The 19375-nt window shown below is 39.1% G+C and overlaps 1 protein-coding gene across 2 annotated transcripts in view; it reads left to right on the plus strand.

Annotated features, from left to right (window-relative positions):
* Positions 1-19375, plus strand: part of SPNS2 (SPNS lysolipid transporter 2, sphingosine-1-phosphate) — a 181580-nt gene that overhangs the window by 76691 nt on the left and 85514 nt on the right. For both annotated transcript variants that reach the window (XM_082245211.1, XM_082245212.1), the window contains exon 2: positions 14628-14693. In XM_082245211.1, the coding sequence (XP_082101337.1) occupies positions 14628-14693 (66 nt within the window). The remainder of the gene's footprint in view (positions 1-14627; positions 14694-19375) is intronic.

The raw sequence follows: 19375 nt of genomic DNA on the forward strand, positions 1-19375 counted from the left end.
CATGCTTGTTATACTCACTGTGGAACCTTAGTCCTCTGCATTGTTAAAAAGAGTGTTTGATACTGTCTCCTCTGATCCTCCCCAACTTCCACAGGCCCCAATCTATCTCCTGATAAAACAGAGCCTTGGGGGCACTCTGCACATGCTCAGTTTGGTGTGTATTGCTAGAGAGTTTTTTTTTTTTCTTGGAAGGGTGCATTTGATCGGCACAGGGCCAATTGGCACTGTCCAGAGAGAGGCTCAGAGACTCTGCAGCCTCATAGGACAGTCAGAGTAGAATGAAAACTCCTCCCACAAGCTTTAACCAGACACTCATAGAAGTCATAAGACTTATACTGCTAATGAGAAAAGGTACTTAGCAGATTATATTTACTAAAATAATTGCATTTCCAAGTTTTGCGTACTGTGGGAGACCTGATATAGTGAATGCAGGCTCCTGGGTTTAGTAACACTTTAAAATGATAGTAAAGTCTTGTGTTTTTGTTTGTATTTTTTTTATAAATATAAAAAAAAAACATGTTATACTTACCTGTTCTGTGCAGTTAGTTTTGCACAGAGCAGTGAGGATCCTCCTCTTCTTGGGTCCCTCGCTGGAACTCCTGGCCCCTCTCTCCTTTCGAGTGCCCCCACATAAAGCAGCTTGCTATAGCGGCACCCAAGCTGAGCCACAGCTCCATTTATCCTTTCAGCTATTTGGCCCTGTCCCCTCTCTCCCGATTGGCTTACTGACTTTGATTGACAGCAGTGGGAGCCAATGGCGCTGCTGCTGTGTGTCAGCCAATCAGGAGGGCGAATCCTGGATGGCCGAGGCACTTGCGGGCATCTATGGATCACGGATGGGGCTCCGGTAAGTATTGGGGGGACTGAGGGAGGCTGCTGCACGCAGAAGATAAATAAAACCTTCTGCCTTTACAACCACTTTAAGTTGGCCATACATGGGGCTGAGCAAGAGAAGTTAATCCATTCTCCCATCCATACTAAACAGTGTGGATGGACAAATCTGCAGTGCCGACTATTGTAATCTGACTGCCAGCATTCACAGCTGTCAGAATACTTAAAGCGTAACTCCACTTTTGTTGAGAAAAAAACATTCCCCTCTGAGTGATCTCTGTACATTACAAGGATTTTAACAAACTTTGTTGCAGATTCCTACCTTTTGTTATTCTGAAAAATCATTGTTTGTTCCTCTGTGCCCCTGTGCTGAGTGGGTCAAATAGGAGTGGTTTTATAATTATCTATCAGCTGTGGCAGCTGCAGAGCTCTAATTAGAAAAGCTGCTTGGCCGGCATCCCTTTAGACGTGTTCCTACGTCTGGGAAATATGGTGAGCCAATCACACAAGCAGGAAATGATGTTTCTGGGCTGTGGTCAGTACACATTCTGTGTACAGAAAACCTCCAGGTTGCCATATTGCATTGCATTTTCAGAAAATTACGGCTGCAGATTGAAAAGGAAAGGTCATTTTTAATAACAGTTTTAATCACAATACGATTTGTGTTGCAATTGTATACGCTATATTGTTTTTTCTTTATTTGCTATTTGTTTTTTTTCTTCACAAAAGTGGAGTTACCTTTTAAATAGGGTTTGCATCTGACAGGCGCTCAGCCGAGAATTTTCTCCCAGGCTCCCTTGACCAAAATCAATGAATAAATCAAATTTTGTTTAGCCCAGTGGTACTGACCGAGCCAACCACAGAATGAACTGTGATCCATTTATGGCCAGTTTTTAGCAAAGAGGCTTCAGTGGGTGTGTTTGAAAATATCTTTTCTTCGACCAAAGCAGGGGTTGTCAGATCACCAGGTTACAGACAAAAGGGAATTGAGTGGACTGGTGCACCACAGTAGTATCTGAATAAAAAACATAAATGTCAAGCAAGTGGGCTATGCTTATAATTTTATATTGGATATCATCACAATTTAACATTGGAACTGATTAAAAGCCTTCATGGTATTGCTATTCGTAAATTGGATAATTCCCATTTAAATATTTGTTTATTACATTTCTTAAGATCCCACAATTAGACAATTCCATGATCAGATACTCCGTAGCATCCCTGAACTGCTGTTCATTTTTTTATTATTGCATGTAAAGCTGGTTTTAGCTTTAGTACAATGTACAGTCTTGTGAGGGACAATACCAGCTGGAATTTTACTTATTTTCTCCATCATTTTAATGTGAAGCACCTTCTGTGTTCAGCAGGCTCAGCCCTATGGGGACCATGATAAACTGTAAGATGGCAGGAGGGTGTTAGTGAGGGAAAAGCTCTTTTCCTCCACTGTATAAAGCAATGCTGACAGAATATAAAGTATACTTCATGCTGCTGGCTTCTGACCGACATCCAGCAGTGGTAATTCTGTGTATTGGAGTGGAGCTGAAACCAGCTACGGCAAAAGACCACTTCTCCTAATTTTAACTTCAATTGCAGTGGCTGCAAGAAGAAAAAGAAGCAATATTTTCTTTTATCATCCAGGGCCGTCCTACTGGATCTTTTCACAGAATGCTATATAACCCGAGGCTGGTACTGATTATATCATGTATAGTCATTGCAAAGAGGTGACAATTGTCGCTCTGGAGTGCCATGTTGTAAATAGGTTTTCATTGCGGCTTCACATCCAATGGGTTCATGTTGGCACACTCTTTGGTAGTCTATGTATATCAGTCTGGAACTAAGCCTTGGGCTAAAGAGAGGAAAGTTTGTGGTATCATGCGGTCAAAACAATAGGAAGTTAGTGGGATAAAACTGCCATTGTGGTAACTATAATTATCTTGAAAAGGAAAGACTGCATGTGGAAGTATGATGCACCTGCACCAGTTTGAGTCACCAGAGCTTCAGTGTGGTCCCCTGTCATTTGTGGTTTTACATTGTACATTGAAGTAAGTGCCCTCACAGTATGCTAGTTTGTTTCCACTCAGTAACCATAGTGTTATATCATTTTACATATCAACCACTTCAGCTCTGGAAGATTTAACCTCCTTCATGACCAGGCCATTTTTTGTGATATGGTACTGTTACTTTGACAACTGCGATGCTGTACCCACTAAAATGTATGTCTTTTTTTCCCCCACAAATAGAGCTTACTCTTGCTGGTATTTGATCGCCTCTGCAGTTTTTATTTTTTGTGCTATAAACAAAAAAAGACTGACGATTTCGAAATTGAAAACAATATTTTTTACTTTCTGCTATCAAACATATCCAATAATAAAATTTAAAAATTACATTTCTTAACAAATTTAGGCCAATATGTATTCTGCTACATGTTTTTGGTAAAAAAAAAAAAAGTCCCAATAAGCGTAGATTGATTTGTTTGCGCAAATGTTTTAGCGTCCACAAACTATGGCTCCATTCACACTAGAGCGACTTGTCAGGCGACTTGTCAGCCTGACAAGTCGTGGTCCCTCGCGGTCCATTGACTGCCACAGGACCCGTTCTAATAGGAGCGACACAAGTCGCTCCGACTTAGAAAAAGGGCCCTGTACTACTTCGGGGCGACCTCGGGGTGACTTGCATAGACATTCATTATATGAAGTCCGTGCAAGTCGCGCCGAAGTCGCGGTGCACGGGACTTCACAAGTCGTCCCCGAAGTAGTACAGAGTCGTGCCGCTGCAGTGTGAATGGGCTCTAAGGGATATATTTATGGAATTTGTATTTATTTTTTGTTTTTTACTAGTATTTATGGCAATCAGCGACTTTTAGAGGGACTGCGATTTTGCAGCAGACACTAATTGACACTTTTGGGAACCAGTGACACTATAACAGTGGTGAGTGCAAAAAATATGTACAGTCACTGTACTAATGACACTGGCTGGAAAGGGGTTAACATCAGGGCGATCAAAGGGTTATCTGTGTGCCTAGTCTGTGTTTGTGTACTGTGTGGGAGGGGATTTTACTAGGGAAAGGCATGCCGTTCTGCCTCTGTAACAAATGATCGGCGGGTGTCGGCGGACATTGAGTATGCGGTACTCACCTATCGGCTCCCACTGTGCATAATCACAGTGGGAGCAAGTCGGCGGTGGCGCGCATTGGCACTCGCTACCCAGAAGGGCGGGATCACACACATATATATATATATATATATATATATATATATATACTGTATGTATATATATATATATATATATATATATATATATATATAAAGATACAGCATCCTGTGCACAGTGGCCACCCTGTAGCAATAAAACTGTCGTGAAGTGGTTAAACTCTGTGTAAAAAAAAAAAAAAAAAGTTTTGCTGTAATGGCACAGCGGTGTTTTTTGTTTGCTGCTCATTGTATGCGGATAGACTCTAAGCACAAAAATTACACAAAAATCTAAGCCTATCCATGGTCAAAATCTAGAATCCTATATTGATTTCCAGATTGCAATTATTCTTGGCCTTCTCCTTTTATTCTGATTGTTATTGAAGTTTATAAACTTTGTGAAGATCCCCACACATGTATTTATGTGAATTCTGTGACAAACATATCCTATGACCTGGGAGTAGTAACTGCTGTGTCACACATTTAATATAGCTTGCCTTCTGAATTACAGAGGTGCTGAGAGGAGGAGTTTTGAGAGCCAGATTAAGTACAGGAAACACTGCTTGCAGACAGCAAGGTACCATGGGATATGTAGTCCTTAGAAAATGAATGTAAACAGCAGTAGAGAAGCTGCATACGTGCAGGGAATTTAGGAAGTTGTGGAAAGAGATGACCAGCAGACAGGCAAAACTCACAACATGAAAGGAGATTTGTCAAATAATTGATTACATTGATTCAAATAATTGATCTTACATTGGATTGTCATAAATAACTATTGCTTGTATTGGTATTACAATGCTGATGTTCTAAAATGAAAGTGTTTGTTGTTATCATAGATTTCCTTTAACGTGACATTCCTATTGGCTCATCATAATGACAATGGCCTCAATGGCCAAATGGAATGTGTGGGGGAAGGTGAAGCTTCACCACTGCCAGAAAGTGTTAAAGGATTGTTCGATCAGAACAGCTTGGGATTCTGGCAGAAGCAGAGGCACTGAAAGCTGTGCATGGATGTCCTCATGCCCAGCTCATGATATTGACACAGTATTGAGGTGAATGAGGAGTCCTCATTTGCTCCCTTGATATTTTCGTATGCCTTTTTCTTCTTCTTCCTGCATAAATAGGTTATTTATGTTAAATAAAGTATGGAAGTGAGAAGGGTATTCTCAGCTGTGTTGTGGTTTTTAAGGTGTTTCTTTCCTTTGTTTGGTCTTATGGAGCCCCCCTTCATGCGCACTCCTAGGAAGAACTACAAGGCACATGGATCTGTCCTCACATCAGAGAAGAATAGCAAAGAGGAGCCATGCACATTCATTGGCACTATGCACAATGGGACATGTAGTCCTGAGGAATTCCTGAATTTATTATCTTTTATAAATTAGTTTGTGCCTCTTGACAGGACATTTGGGGAACCGGCACACAGGAGTTGGGTAATTTTAACAAAGTAGGATTTTATGAAAATGAAATATGATGGAATTGATTACTGTAGTGTACAGAACTAATCATAGCTGATGTGTTCTTGTAAAGAGCAAAGATGCATAGTGCTACTTTAAGTCAAATTTGGATGATTGAGTGGAAATTTATGTTTACAATCATGATTTCACATAGTGCTTACTATACTTTGTGCTTGACTTCAACATTTATTGGTGCTAGAGTGATAAAATCAGTGACTTTAACTATTTTTACCAAACAGTCCAGTGCCGCTGTTATGGAGGAAATGTCATGATAGGTGACAAAGGCATGCCAGCTTCCTGATTATTTCCTGTGTGCAATCGAGTTCACATAATCGATTAAAAATATTTTTATTCCAAAAAGTAAGTGTGTTATTAAAACAAACAGCAGATCCTGCAGTGTGTAATGGACACAATTTGTGGAATGGTAATGGTGTATGTCATCCATAATTATAACCACTCCCGGATGCAATTAATATTTTATTACAGAAGCACAGATAAGTATTTTTAGAACTGCCAAGTGAATAATTTCATCTTACGCAGGCCATTAAGATGACCATTGAGTTATGAAACCTAATGTGCACTATATCATAAAAGCAACACATTCAGCACCAGATAGAACACCATTCTATTATTTATGAGAATGATTTCATTCGTTTGGGAGCTTATAACATAGGATAAGGTTCCAATCATTCTTTTTTTTGCTGGCAAAATTATATGTCATATTAACCACTTCCATATCGGGTGAATTCTGGCATTCCTCCCCTACATGTAACAATCATCAATTTTTTTTTCTAGAAAATTACTCAGAACCCCCAAACATTACATATATATTTTTAGCAGAGACCCTAGGGAATAAAATGTCAGTCATTGCAATTTTTTGTGTCACACGGTATTTGCGCAACAATTTTTCAAACGTAATTTTGGAAAAAAAACACTTTCATGAATTAAAAAAAACAAAACCATAAAATTAGCTTATAAGTGAAAGATGATGTTCCATCGAATAAATAGATACCTAACATGCCACGCTTTAAAATTGCGCACACTCGTGGAATGGCGCCAAACTTTGGTACCTAGAAATCTCTATAGGCTACACTTTAAAATATTTTACAAGTTACCAGTTTAGAGTTACAGGAGGTCTTGTGCTAGAATGATTGCTCTCGCACTAACGTTTGCAGCGATACCTCACATGTGTGGTTTGAACACCATTTACATATGCGGACGCAACCTATGTATGCGTTTGCTTCTGCGTGCGACCATGAGGGGACAGGGGCACTTTAATTTTGTTTTGTTTTTGTTATTTTTATTGTTTATTATATTTTATTTTTTTACACTTTTCCTTTTCATTTTATTTTTTTTTATTACGTTTATTCCTATTCCAAGGAATGTAAACATCCATTGTAATAGGAATGGGGCATGACAGGTCCTCTTTATTGAGATATGTGGGGTCTATAAGTCCCCACATCTCTCCTCTAGGCTGGAAAGGCTGAGATTAAAAAAAAAAAAAAAAAGGTCAAACACGCCCGTGTTTACAACTGCCAGGGCTGGGTGTGATGCCATAGCATCGTTCCTGGCCTCCAAGAGTCATAGAGATGACCATCCGGTCCTTGGTCAGCTCTATGGTAAACTTCCACCATTGGCGGATTCCTTCTCTGGCTCGCCAATCGGACGAGGCGGAGAAGCACCAGATGGTGGGAAGGGGGGCGCCCTTTAAAAACAATCAAGCGGCTGAACTGCCACTATGATTGTTTTTGCAGCGCAGGGAATCTCCGGCAGAAAAAAAAAGATATCTGAATAATGCCTGTAATTGCAAGCATCATTTAGATATCTCCACTGAAAGCCCAGGACATCATATGACGTTCAGCGGTATGGAAGTACAGTAGGTAAATGTACTTATGTTATGTGTACCTGATTTGCAGTTGTAACTATGATGTTGGGAAAGGATATAAGTATGCTGAAAATATTTGTGCAAAGACATTCCTATGCAGTAATCGATGGCATCTAGTTAAACGTACACTGTGTTTCATGTTAGAGTGGGCAGGCTAAAGAAGGCTGATTTCTGATTGGTTGTTTTTAGTAACTACTCCTCTTTTGAATTCAGTTGCTAAATAAGGGCTCATCAGTTTTCATGCTCATTTCAGTCAGTTTTCATGCGCGTCAGTTATATGCCTTGTTCACACCAATGTTGCTGTCACAACAGTTTTTTTTCCTGTGCAGAAAACTGCATACCATACACGTTGCAGAAATAATCCACACAGGGCACATAGAGAACAATTGTTTTTTTGTGCCCTTGCAGAATGTGTGCAGAAACACTGACATCTCTCTGTTGCACTTGAGTGGCTCCTATTAGAACGGGAACCATTGCACAGCATGGACCGCTACTTGTCAGGCGACCAAGTCGCCTGACAAGTCGGAACAGTGTGAACCGGCAGTACCTCTCAGTGCCGGACTATCGGCACTCACTGCACTGTAGGGGGAGTAGGAGAAATTCAAAGTCATTCATAATGCTGCAGCCTAGAAACATGGGACACATTTAATTCATGATGAGAATTTCATTTTCCAGTGCATATGTTAAAATATTTTTTGTCTGGAGTTCAGCTTTAAATATATGCTTTGCATTGCATACAGTTGCAGATTTTATTGTGTTTTTATAATTGTCATGTTAACTTTGGTTTGATGCTCTAGAAAAGTACCCAGAGTCCAGCTTGTGACTGACTGTGTAACTAACATCATTAAACCTGAGGTGTGTCTCGCTGTGTATAAACATTAGGAGTGATGCATGTGTGGGTTAGGAAATTATCAGTGACATGTTAGTTAATGCTACAACACACTTTCCACCCAGGTTTTATTTTGATGCCCTGCTGAGAATCACCTTTTATAAGACTAATGTGCTTCTCCAGATTGAGTCACACGTTCCCTGTTCTGTCAAAGGTAGCAGTAAGACGTGAGGAAAGGATTGCTATTAGGAAACCCAAGGAGCTTTGCTAGAATTCAGAGTACAGTAGCCATAATATTATGAACACTGACAGTTAAGGTGAATAACATTGTTTATCTTGTTACAAGGGCATCTGATAGTGGGTGGGATTTATTGGGCAACAAGTGAACATGTCCTTGAAGTTGATGTTATGAAAGCAGAAAAATGGGCAAGCACAAGGATTTGAATGACTTTGACAAGTGCCAAATTGTTATGGATAGATGACTAGGTCAGAGCAATTCAAAAATTGCAGCTCTTGTGGGATGTTTCCATTCTGCAGTGGTCAGACTGACCAAAAGTGGTCCAAGGAAGGAAAACTGACGAACGAGCAACAGGGTCATGGGTAGTTAAAGGGATTGTAAAGGCAGAAGGTTTTCTGTATCCTAATGCATTCTATGGTCGCGGCTCCATGTCCGAATTAACATAGGAAGCTGTGACTCGGCTCAGGGTGCCCCCATAGCAAGTTGCTTGCTGTGGGGACACTCAACAGGAAGGAGGGCCCAGGAGCAGAGAAGAGGGACCTGAGAAGAGGAGGATACGGGCTGCTCTATGCAAAACCACTGCACAGAGCAGGTAAGTATAACATGTTTGTTAAAAAAAAATTATTAAAATTAGACTTCACAATCATTTTAAGGCTCATTCATGCATATGGAGAGTGATGGCTGGCCTGCAAAGTCCAATTCAATATAAGAGCTACTGTGGCTCAAGTTGCTGTAAAAGGTAATGCTGGTTTGGACAGGTGTCAGAACACACAGTGAATTGCCGTATGTTTCATATGGGGCTGCTCAGCCACTGGTCAGGGTGCTCATTGCTGACCCGTATCCATAGCAAAAAGAGCTTACAATAGGCATGTGCGCCCGTCAGAACTGGACCACAGAGCAATGGAAAAATGTGGGTGGCCTGGTCTGATAAATCACATTTTCTTTTACATTATGTGGATTTCCTCTGTTACTTGGGGAAGAGATGGCACCAGGATGCACTATGGGAAGAAGGCAAGCCAATGGAGAGCTAAAGGATTTTCTGCTGACTGCTTGGTGCTAGGTACCACAGCATACCTGCAAATGTTTAGTGTCTCAATTGGTCTGGGGCTATTATGGCGGCAAAGGGAGACCTACTCAATATTAGGTGGGTGCCATAATGTTATGGTGGGTAGTCATAATGTTAAGGCAGATAAGTGCATAAGAATAAGACAAGTAACTCGTCTTTATAAAACAAAAATTCCTGTGAGTATTTGTGGAAATCGGACATAATGCATACATTAAATGAGTAGTCAATAACCTATAGGGTCTTGAATGAGTGTTCTGCTAGCCTTAATACTTGTTGTTTGAATTGTATTCAAATAATGAAAAATGACCATAAAACATCATATAAAGCCTGAGCTGGTTTCCAGGATTTGAGAATGTATAAAACTAGCATATTCAGCAAGCACGATCTTTAACGGGTATTTTGTACACGGTGACACAAAAATAGCCATCCGCAGTCACGATCATCTGATTTCCTAAAATACAATTTTACAGCCTGAGAAGTAGACATTGAAAGATCCCATCACACTCTTCAGGCAGGTTATTCTCCTCTAGAGACTGAATAGAATTAGTATGACTCACAATCTAAAATGTGTTCTTACAATATAAAACAAAGCACAGTAAAGATCAAATGGTGCTCAGTCAAAGGAGCTATGACTATGACATTGTTACCTGACCAGCTGAAAACCTTCTCATTATGGGAACATGCAAACATTAAGGGACAACATGCATAGAAAAAGGTGATACTGCCCTGCCTATATGTAGTATTGGTTTCATCATCTTTTATCGTGTATGTGCAGGCAGCCCCTCCTTGTGTGTGAACACCTGTATATCTCATGGGAGTCAATGCTAAGCCTACGTTACTGGTAGTTGTTAGGTACAGTAATCTATACACATTTATATAAGAAAATGTGGGAAAATGTAAGAGCATAAGAGCTTTTATGGATGATTTCATCTTTTCCGGCTCTGTGTCAAATAAATAATAAGGTTTCCAGAGGACCTCTGAATGGAATTGAAGGCTTTGAATTGAAGTTTTTTTTTTTTTGTGTTAAAATCAAGCAAACACTTCTCAACAACTCAATGGGGTTGATTTACTAAAGGCAAATCCACTGTTTTACAAATGTGCAGTCACTGTAGATCTGAGGGGAAGATCTGAAATGAGGGGAAGCTCTTCTGATTTCAATTATCCAATCATCTGCAATCAAAAATGCTGTTTTTTATTTTCCTTGCATGTCCCCCTCAGATCTACAGCACTTCCAAGTGCACTTGCAGTCCATTTGTAGTGCACAATGAATTTGCCTTTAGTAAATTATCCCCAATGTAAGAAGCTATTCTTATTTTTACTACCAGAATATGATTAAAGCACAAGTTCACAAAAAAAAAACAAAAAAAAAAAAACAAAATGTTAAAAGCTATTCTTAGCTTATGCTACTAGAATTTGGTTAAAGGACAACCCACCATCCTTAGCACTTCAACATTCACTATATTACCAAAAGTATTGTGACGCCTGCCTTTACCCGCACATGACCTTTAATGGCATCCCAGTCTTAGTCTGTAGGGTGCCATATTGAGGTTGCCACCCCTTTGCAGCTAGAACAGCTTCAACTCTTCTGGGAAGGCTGTCCACAAATTTAGGAGTGTGTCTATGGGAATGTCTGGCCATTCTTCCAGACGCGCATTTGTCAGGTCAGGCACTTATGTTGGACAAGAAGGCTTGGCTCGCAGTCTTCACTCTAATTCATCCCAAAGATGTCCTGTTGGGTTGGGGTGAGGACTCTGTGCAGGATAGTCAAGTTCCTCCACCTCAAACTTGCTCATCCATGTCTTAATGGACCATGCTTTGTGCACTGGCACGCAGTCATGCTGAAACAGGAAGGGGCCATCTTAAACTGTTCCCACAAAGTTGGGAGCAAGAAATTGTACAAATGTCGTGGTATGCTGACATCTTAACAGTTCCCTTCACTGGAACTAAGAGGCCAAGCCCAAACCCTGAGAAACAACCCCACATCATAATGCCCCAAATGATTTGGACCAAGGCACGAAGCAAGGTCCATAAAGACATGGATGAGTGAGTTTGGGGTGGAGGAACTTAACTGGCCTGCACAGAGTCCTGACCTCAACCCGATAGAACACCTTTGGGATGAATTAGAGCGGACACTGCGAGCCAGGCCTTTTCATCCCCATCAGTGCCTGACCTCACAAATGCGCTTCTGGGAGAATGGCGAAACATTATCATAGATGCACTTCTAATCCTTGTGGACAGCCTTCCCAGAAGAGTTGAAGCTGTCATAGCTGCAAAGGGTGGGCCAACTTAATATTGAACCCTACGGACCAAAACTGGAATGCCATTAAAGTTCATGTGCGTGTAAAGGCAGGCATCCTAATACTTTTGTAAAGGAGTGGATATTTCTGCACTAATAAAATTATTTATGTACAAAAAATTAGTATTATAAAGGTGAGCTGCTGCACAAAGCAATCACAGAAAAAACCCAAAGTAAATGTTGAACAAATATGTGCTGCGCTAGAATATAGTGAATAATAAAATCACCAAAAAGATGCAAAAAAATTCACACTATATGTGTATGAAGAAAAAATGACCAGAAATTAATCAGTATTCCTTAAAGTGTTATTGCCATAAATATAAATCAATATTCACATATATTGTGAATCATCCAGTGTAAATTAAATAAAGTGCAAAAAAAGGATAGGATATTATAAATCCCAGTTAGATCCCGGTAAAGTCCGTACATAAAAACATAGAGGAAAATCCAAGAGGGTGTGCCACAAAGTCCCAAAAAGTGCATCCACACAATTCCTTGTAAAAATATGATAGACACTGATGTGCGAATCACCCAGGGAAATCAAATGGCTGCTTACCAGAACGGGTAGGTCTCTCAAGCTAATGAGTAGACCACAGAAGGCTTAAGTGTAATGCCAAGGATGGCCACAGGATGTCTCCTTTACAATCTCAATGGCGATATCCACATATTGGGAAACAAATTATGACAGGGACATAGTGTAACTCCGTATAAAAGGCATTTATTAGCAATAAAAAGCGGATAAAACACTCACATTTGCGATGTGAATTCAAGGCATCTAAAGGTTACAGATAATCACGCTGGAAACGAACGAACTTCTCCCTCGCTGTTGGTTTCTAAGGTAGCCGGCTTGTTGGGGGCGTGGTCGTGTCACGTCTGGGTCACCCGACCGGTTTCGTCACACATTTGACGTCATCATCGCCCTGAGTTACACTATGTCCCTGTCATAATTTGTTTCCCAATATGTGGATATCGCCATTGAGATTGTAAAGGAGACATCCTGTGGCCATCCTTGGCATTACACTTAAGCCTTCTGTGGTCTACTCATTAGCTTGAGAGACCTACCCGTTCTGGTAAGCAGCCATTTGATTTCCCTGGGTGATTCGCACATCGGTGTCTATCATATTTTTACAAGGAATTGTGTGGATGCACTTTTTGGGACTTTGTGGCACACCCTCTTGGATTTTCCTCTATGTTTTTATGTACGGACTTTACCGGGATCTAACTGGGATTTATAATATCCTATCCTTTTTTTGCACTTTATTTAATTTACACTGGATGATTTACAATATATGTGAATATTGATTTATAATTATGGCAATAACACTTTAAGGAATACTGATTAATTTCTGGTCATTTTTTCTTCATACACATATAGTGTGAATTTTTTTGCATCTTTTTGGTGATTTTATTATTCACTATATTCTAGCGCAGCACATTTTTGTTCAACATCCTAATACTTTTGTTAATATAGTATAGTCTAAGCTAGAACCCTCACACCCAGGTGCTTAGGTTGGCCATAGATTGAAAATCGTCCAGTTCAGTGTTTTTTGATCCATCTATAGCCTTTCCCGCATGAGAGAATTAAATCTAATGATCAGCTTCTCTCGAATGGGAATATTGGGAAATTTAAAATTTTTCCCTTGATCAGGACTGCAGACAACTAGCTGCAATGCTGATCAATGTATTGTCCCTGCTGTCAGAATACTTATGGACTGAATTAAAAAAAATAAAAAATCATATTCCACTATCCACATAAGCGAGTTAGATGGGGAAATAGGTTTGTTGTTTTTTTTTTGTTTCTTTTTTTATCAGCCCACCGATTGTTTAAAAAGAAAAACGATGCATCTATGGCCAGCTTTACTTCTGCACAAAATCTCCACAACACTAGGAGTATAGCCCCATTAGAGGTTTGGGAGAGTGAGCATGTTTTATTATTTATTTTGCAAATTCAATCAATACGTAGACTTTCTGTGGGTACATAAAGTGCCAACTCTGTGCAATTTTCCTTATCATGTTTTCCTTATGCTTTGTAAAACTGTCATGTGACAAATGTGATAACAACAGCAGGAAGGGTCATTCTGAAAGGTTTGACAGATAGAGAATCGCCCAATATTTAACCTAAACATAGTATTTGCTATTTAAAAGAAAACATTGAATTCAGAAGAAGCTATCTGTACTGTCTGTAGAAGGAAATATTCCAAAGTGATGCCAGTAACATAGCCTTATCACATCCGCTGTATGAAGCAAGTTATATAGCTAATGGAAAGATAGTGCTATTAAAGAATCTATTAAAATCAATCTTTGTACTTTTGTAATCTTCAGTCAGTGCTCTTATAATAGAATACCTACATAATAAAAGAATAGGGAGATGCATTTACAGCACAGTTCAGCAGACCTTTCCTGGCTGCAGACACAAAACCGCATACAAAGAAAGCAAAATTCATTTCCTTGGTACTCTTTATTGACCTAAATGTGCAAGTATTTACAAAGCGATTGAGCTCTTGTCCTGGAGAGAGGATGCATTAGGCAATGAAGGGCATGGACAAACTTCATCTGTTTCTTCTCCCTACTTCAATATTTCACTTCTTCCTATATTCTTATTATTTGTTCCATTTTTTTTCTGGATATTGTGAGTCTGGTGTAGATTTCTGAAGATAAATTGAATTTCATTTTTAAATGTGCAAATGCTAAATTGGGTTACTCAAAAGAAATACATGAACTGTACAGTAATATTTCTTCATTGTAAATAAGGTGCACATAGGGCGCACTTTGCCTGTCTGTTACTGGCGCATCATGTAAATAAGAACGGTAGATTGACGTATTGTGTCTGTATTTTTCAGGCGTTCTACTGGACATTCAGCAACACTTTGGAGTGAAGGACAGTGGTGCTGGTCTGCTACAGACAGGTAAAACTCAGTTGTAAATTATCTATTATAATCTAAAGGGTATCCAAAACCTTTATTTCTGTAGTGATCAATACAAAATTATATGTGTGAAAAACAACAATTAATTCTTATTAAACCCTAATAAACAATATGGATCACATAAATTGTGAAATAACAATCAAAAAATAGATATGTGCATAACAAAAGGGGTCAACTTAAAAAAAAAATGTATATAAAAAGTCCAAATGCAAAATCTTGAAAATGATGAGAATCCACTTGGAAGAATGCCAAACCACCACATAGACAAGTGTGCCAGTTCCCTTACCAAATGGTAATACACTCTAAATGAAAAGAGATCAACAGGGCCGAAATCATGTAAATGGGGGAGCCACCACTCAGGGAGCCGCTGACTCCACCACCTCCAGGGTCCTTCACTGGTTATCCAAAGGAAGCACCTCAGAGTAATAATGGATAGGAGAAAGAACAAAGGACCATAGAGCAGTATGCTAAAACCACGTGATTATTGTATAGCAGATATACTCAGAAAGGTTACAGAGTAACACAGGCAAAACATCAGGGATCCACAGCAGGTGTACAACCTCATATGTCACTGGCCACATCCTACACACATTTTGTTTTGGTGCAACGGATGTCTTCAGGGGATAAAGAAAGATTCATTATTTTTGGATTACCTTATGTCCAGAATATAGGTTGCTGCATTACTTCTTTTGCACTAAGAGCACACATTTTTTTCTGTGTTTTAAATGATCTGTTATGCTAAATACAGAATTTTATAAAACAAGTCCACTTTCAAATGGAAATTGAAGATTTTACGTTGTGTTCTTAGTCCTGATATCATGGCTGTTGTAGGGGATTATTCTCCTCTGAATCTTGCTTTTACACAAAGCTCTTGCCTCATTAGAGAGGAATTCCCTGTTAAGTGCCACTTTTCTTACCTGAAACTCCATTAGTGGTTTATGAATTATTGGCAAATGTTGGTTGATTCCCTTGCTACTCATCCTGCTCAGCTTCCCATCTGCACCTTTTATCCCAAAGGTGCCAGTGACACCTGTTTTCACTTGCAAAAGCCGTTATAATAGTGAATATGAGCACACAGATTGTAAATAGAGATGCACCGAATGCAAATTTTGGTGCTGAATTTAAAACCAAACATAAAGGATGTCCGAAAACCGAAAATTACGTTTTTTTAAAAATATATATATTTTTTAATATATAATTGTATTCTATTCAACTTTTTAATTTAATATCATGAATTTAAATTAATATGAATTTATTATTGGCCATTATCGGCACCCTTAGTGCAAGAAAAGCTCTAGAAAAATGCATGCCTTTAAATTCTATGTATGTCTTCACACTGGTCCATTGCGCTTCCATTGGGGTGTTAAAAATCTTGCTTGCTGCATTTTTGACCAGTTAAAAAAAACACACCTCCCAGTTGAAATGCATTGACAACGCATCAATAACGCACCTGTGTTACATTTTTGATTTCTGGTTTCGACTTACATGACCTATGAAAAACACCATAAGCACAGCAAAATTGCAACAAAATCACATGCATTTTCTGCTCCATTATCGGCACTTTTTTTTTGCCAAAATGCCAAAAACACCATTTACGGGTGATACGTTTCGGCCTCCAAAATTTCATTGCATCTCTAATTGTAAGGAACTATAATATACCCAATGAGTTTTGCACTTCTTCAGTAGCTACAGTAGGTAATACTTCATTTGAATTGCTATGGCTCTTTGCATCATTTTTTTATATACGCCCAAAAGACTGAACAAACAGTGTGATGTGGCTTTGCCAATATGAGCAAAATAGGGCCAAACTTGGGATTTAGCATTCCTTTTTTCCTTAGATTCAGATGCTTTTACCAAAACAGATTGGGAAGACTAAACAGACGTTGCAGATGGTGCTTTGGCTCTTCCAATGGTGAACTGCTGCTCTACTTCTCTGTTACAGAAATAATAGGCTTGGTTCCTTTTCGCTAAAATACTCCAAATAAATACCAAGAATAAGGCCTGATAGCAGCTTCACAATTAACATGTTCATAGCTTTACAATTAACATGCTCATATCTCTTTGACTATTGCCCGATGTTGTGGGCTCTGCAACAAATTCAGTTTAATTTTTGTTAAAATATTTGGAAATGCTACACTCCCCCTGGGAGAATCTGTCTAAGAAGCATGTCCTGTGAAGACAAAACAGTGATAATGTGTCACCTCTAGCATTAAGCACTGCTGGGGCAATTGCTGCGGAAAGGGAATACTATAAAAAAACATGTTGCCATACTTTTATCTTTTTATCTTTAGTTATTCTTTTGTCTTTGACTTGATTCTTTTCAAGTAGAGATAGGAAATTTAAATGAATTTACATTTTTGGCAGGATATTTGACTAGAATATTTGTAAATGGTTTCTTATGGGTCCTGTAAGATTATAAATGAACAAGAATATGACTGATTTACAGAAATCTGTAAGATGAATGAGAGAAATAAAGGAGCTGAAAAATCAAAAAGTTCAAAGTCAGTGACTATTTAAGTCTTTGGATCAGCATGATGTCGAGGCCCCTAGCATTTTCATCAGGAGATGTCAACAGTGGTACTTCCAATACATTTAGAAATATGGAGTAATATTTAGAAATAATTCAAAGTTTTTTTTTTTCACTGCTACCTTCTCCCCCATCATGGTGCCTGATGGTGGTAAGATTGTGTCTGCTCTTCTTTTTTATCTGTATCTATATTTCTCTGCCAACATGACTTTCAACTTATGTGTACAGTAGTTTGAGTAAGAAAAAATAAGCTCTTCTGGGGACCTTACCTTGTCTTTCATACAAGACACTGTTCCCATACCTCCCAACTGTCCCTCATTTGCAGCATACCAGAAGTATATTTCTTGCCTTTTAGATTTTCTAGACATAAAGTGTCTTGGCTGACTTCAAGGAGTTCTGAACAATGTCAAAGTGAGTCTATCTTAAACTATAACTAAAGGAAAACCTTTTTTTTTTTTTTTTAGTTTTGGACAGAGTGGAGATGGATTAGAACATTTGTCAGGTTTTATTGCTGTCTGTGCCGCCATTAAGGAGATTCACCATCTTTATTTGTCCTGTTTACCATTATCATTGAAAGTAAAAGAAAATCCCAAATTTTGTGTTGTTCCCAGATAAGTAATAGAGGAGAAATATTCCAATGGGGACACTAGTTCTGGTGACCTGGGGGTCCCTAAGAAATTCCCTTAATTGCAAGGATTTTCTCTCACTTCCTGTTTGGCTATGGGACATGAAGTAAAGGGAAATCTCCGCAATGGAACATGGGATGGCGGGAAAAAAATTGACAGGGGTTATAACCTTCCCTTACTCTATCCAAAATTAAAAAAAAAAAAAGTTTTGCCTATAGTTCTTCTTTAAGGACAGGTTGAGTTTCTTCTCATTTATGTACAATGCAAAAAGACCAGCTACTAAACCTTTAACGCTTTGTTAGCACAGACCATGTTCAAATCTAGCTTACATTTATGAGATCTGCCAGCATAGTACAGACAGGGTTAATGATAGAAAACACAGCTGCTCAGCCACCTCATAAACAAGGAGAACTCTGTAGAATTTTACATTGCTAGAGTTTCCAGAAAAGCACATCTAAAAAAGGTAAGCTGTGATTTTTTTATTTTTTTTTTATTATGCTATGTGTATGATTAATAAATATAAAGTAAATATTATCCCACTTAGGTTTCAAAAGTAGAAATACAGTTTAAAAAGGGCCAATTAGTTATAATTGAATTGATCATTTATTCCTTCGCACAGTCATATGGTTGGCTATAACAAGTTTTGAGGAGAGTCAATAAAAATGTGATGAACAGGAAAGTAATTAGGAATATTTAGTCATCACTATTTGGTGAATTTTCAAGACATTTTAATAAAAGTGAACAACCAAACAGCTTTCTTTGTAGAAAAGTCATTTCCAAGGCAAATAAAACGAGAGATATCTGTTAAAATAATTTTGCAGCAGCAGATGATCATTTTAAAGAAATTTGTGAGTGGAAATAATTGTTTAGCACATAGGGCAGTTAAAATTTAAATGATATCCCTTGTTCAAAGTACTGATGATTGGAAAGAACAAGCAACTGCCCCGGAACCTTAGCTGTCATATGAAATGATCCCAAAATATATTCCTTGTGATTGGTCAGTTACGATCATTTCTATAAGAATAATTTTCTAATCTACACTGAACCTTTCCAAAAAATGTTCAGTCTATGTCCAGATCTATTCTTGTATTATAGTAAGAGTTATTATAGTAAAAGCAGAGCCGGTACAGGGGGGGGGGGGGGGGGGGCGGTAGAGGAAGGGGGCGCAGCGCAGCACAGGTGAAGTGTGTGTGACTACTAACACACTGGGCTGGCAGGCGAGTGGCCGCTAATAGCTGTAACGAAGTGAGACCTTCACTTCCCTGTCAGGCGGATATCTCCACTGACAGATGAAGGGCTCACTTTGTTACAGGCAGCCATTAGCGGCCGCTCACCCGCCCGCCTGGTGTGTTAGTTCATACCAGGGGCGGACTGACCCATCTGAGTGCCCGTGACCATTGGGGGGCTCCATGAGAGGCTCCTGGGGATGAAGTCAGTGCCGGATCAACGTCCGGCATTGTGCTTCACTCAGTGAAGATTCCTGTCAGGCTGCCTTCAGTTCTCTGAATTCC

The sequence above is a fragment of the Pelophylax lessonae genome, assembly GCF_965119305.1.
Source record: "Pelophylax lessonae genome assembly, chromosome: 2".
NCBI lineage: Eukaryota > Metazoa > Chordata > Amphibia > Anura > Ranidae > Pelophylax > Pelophylax lessonae.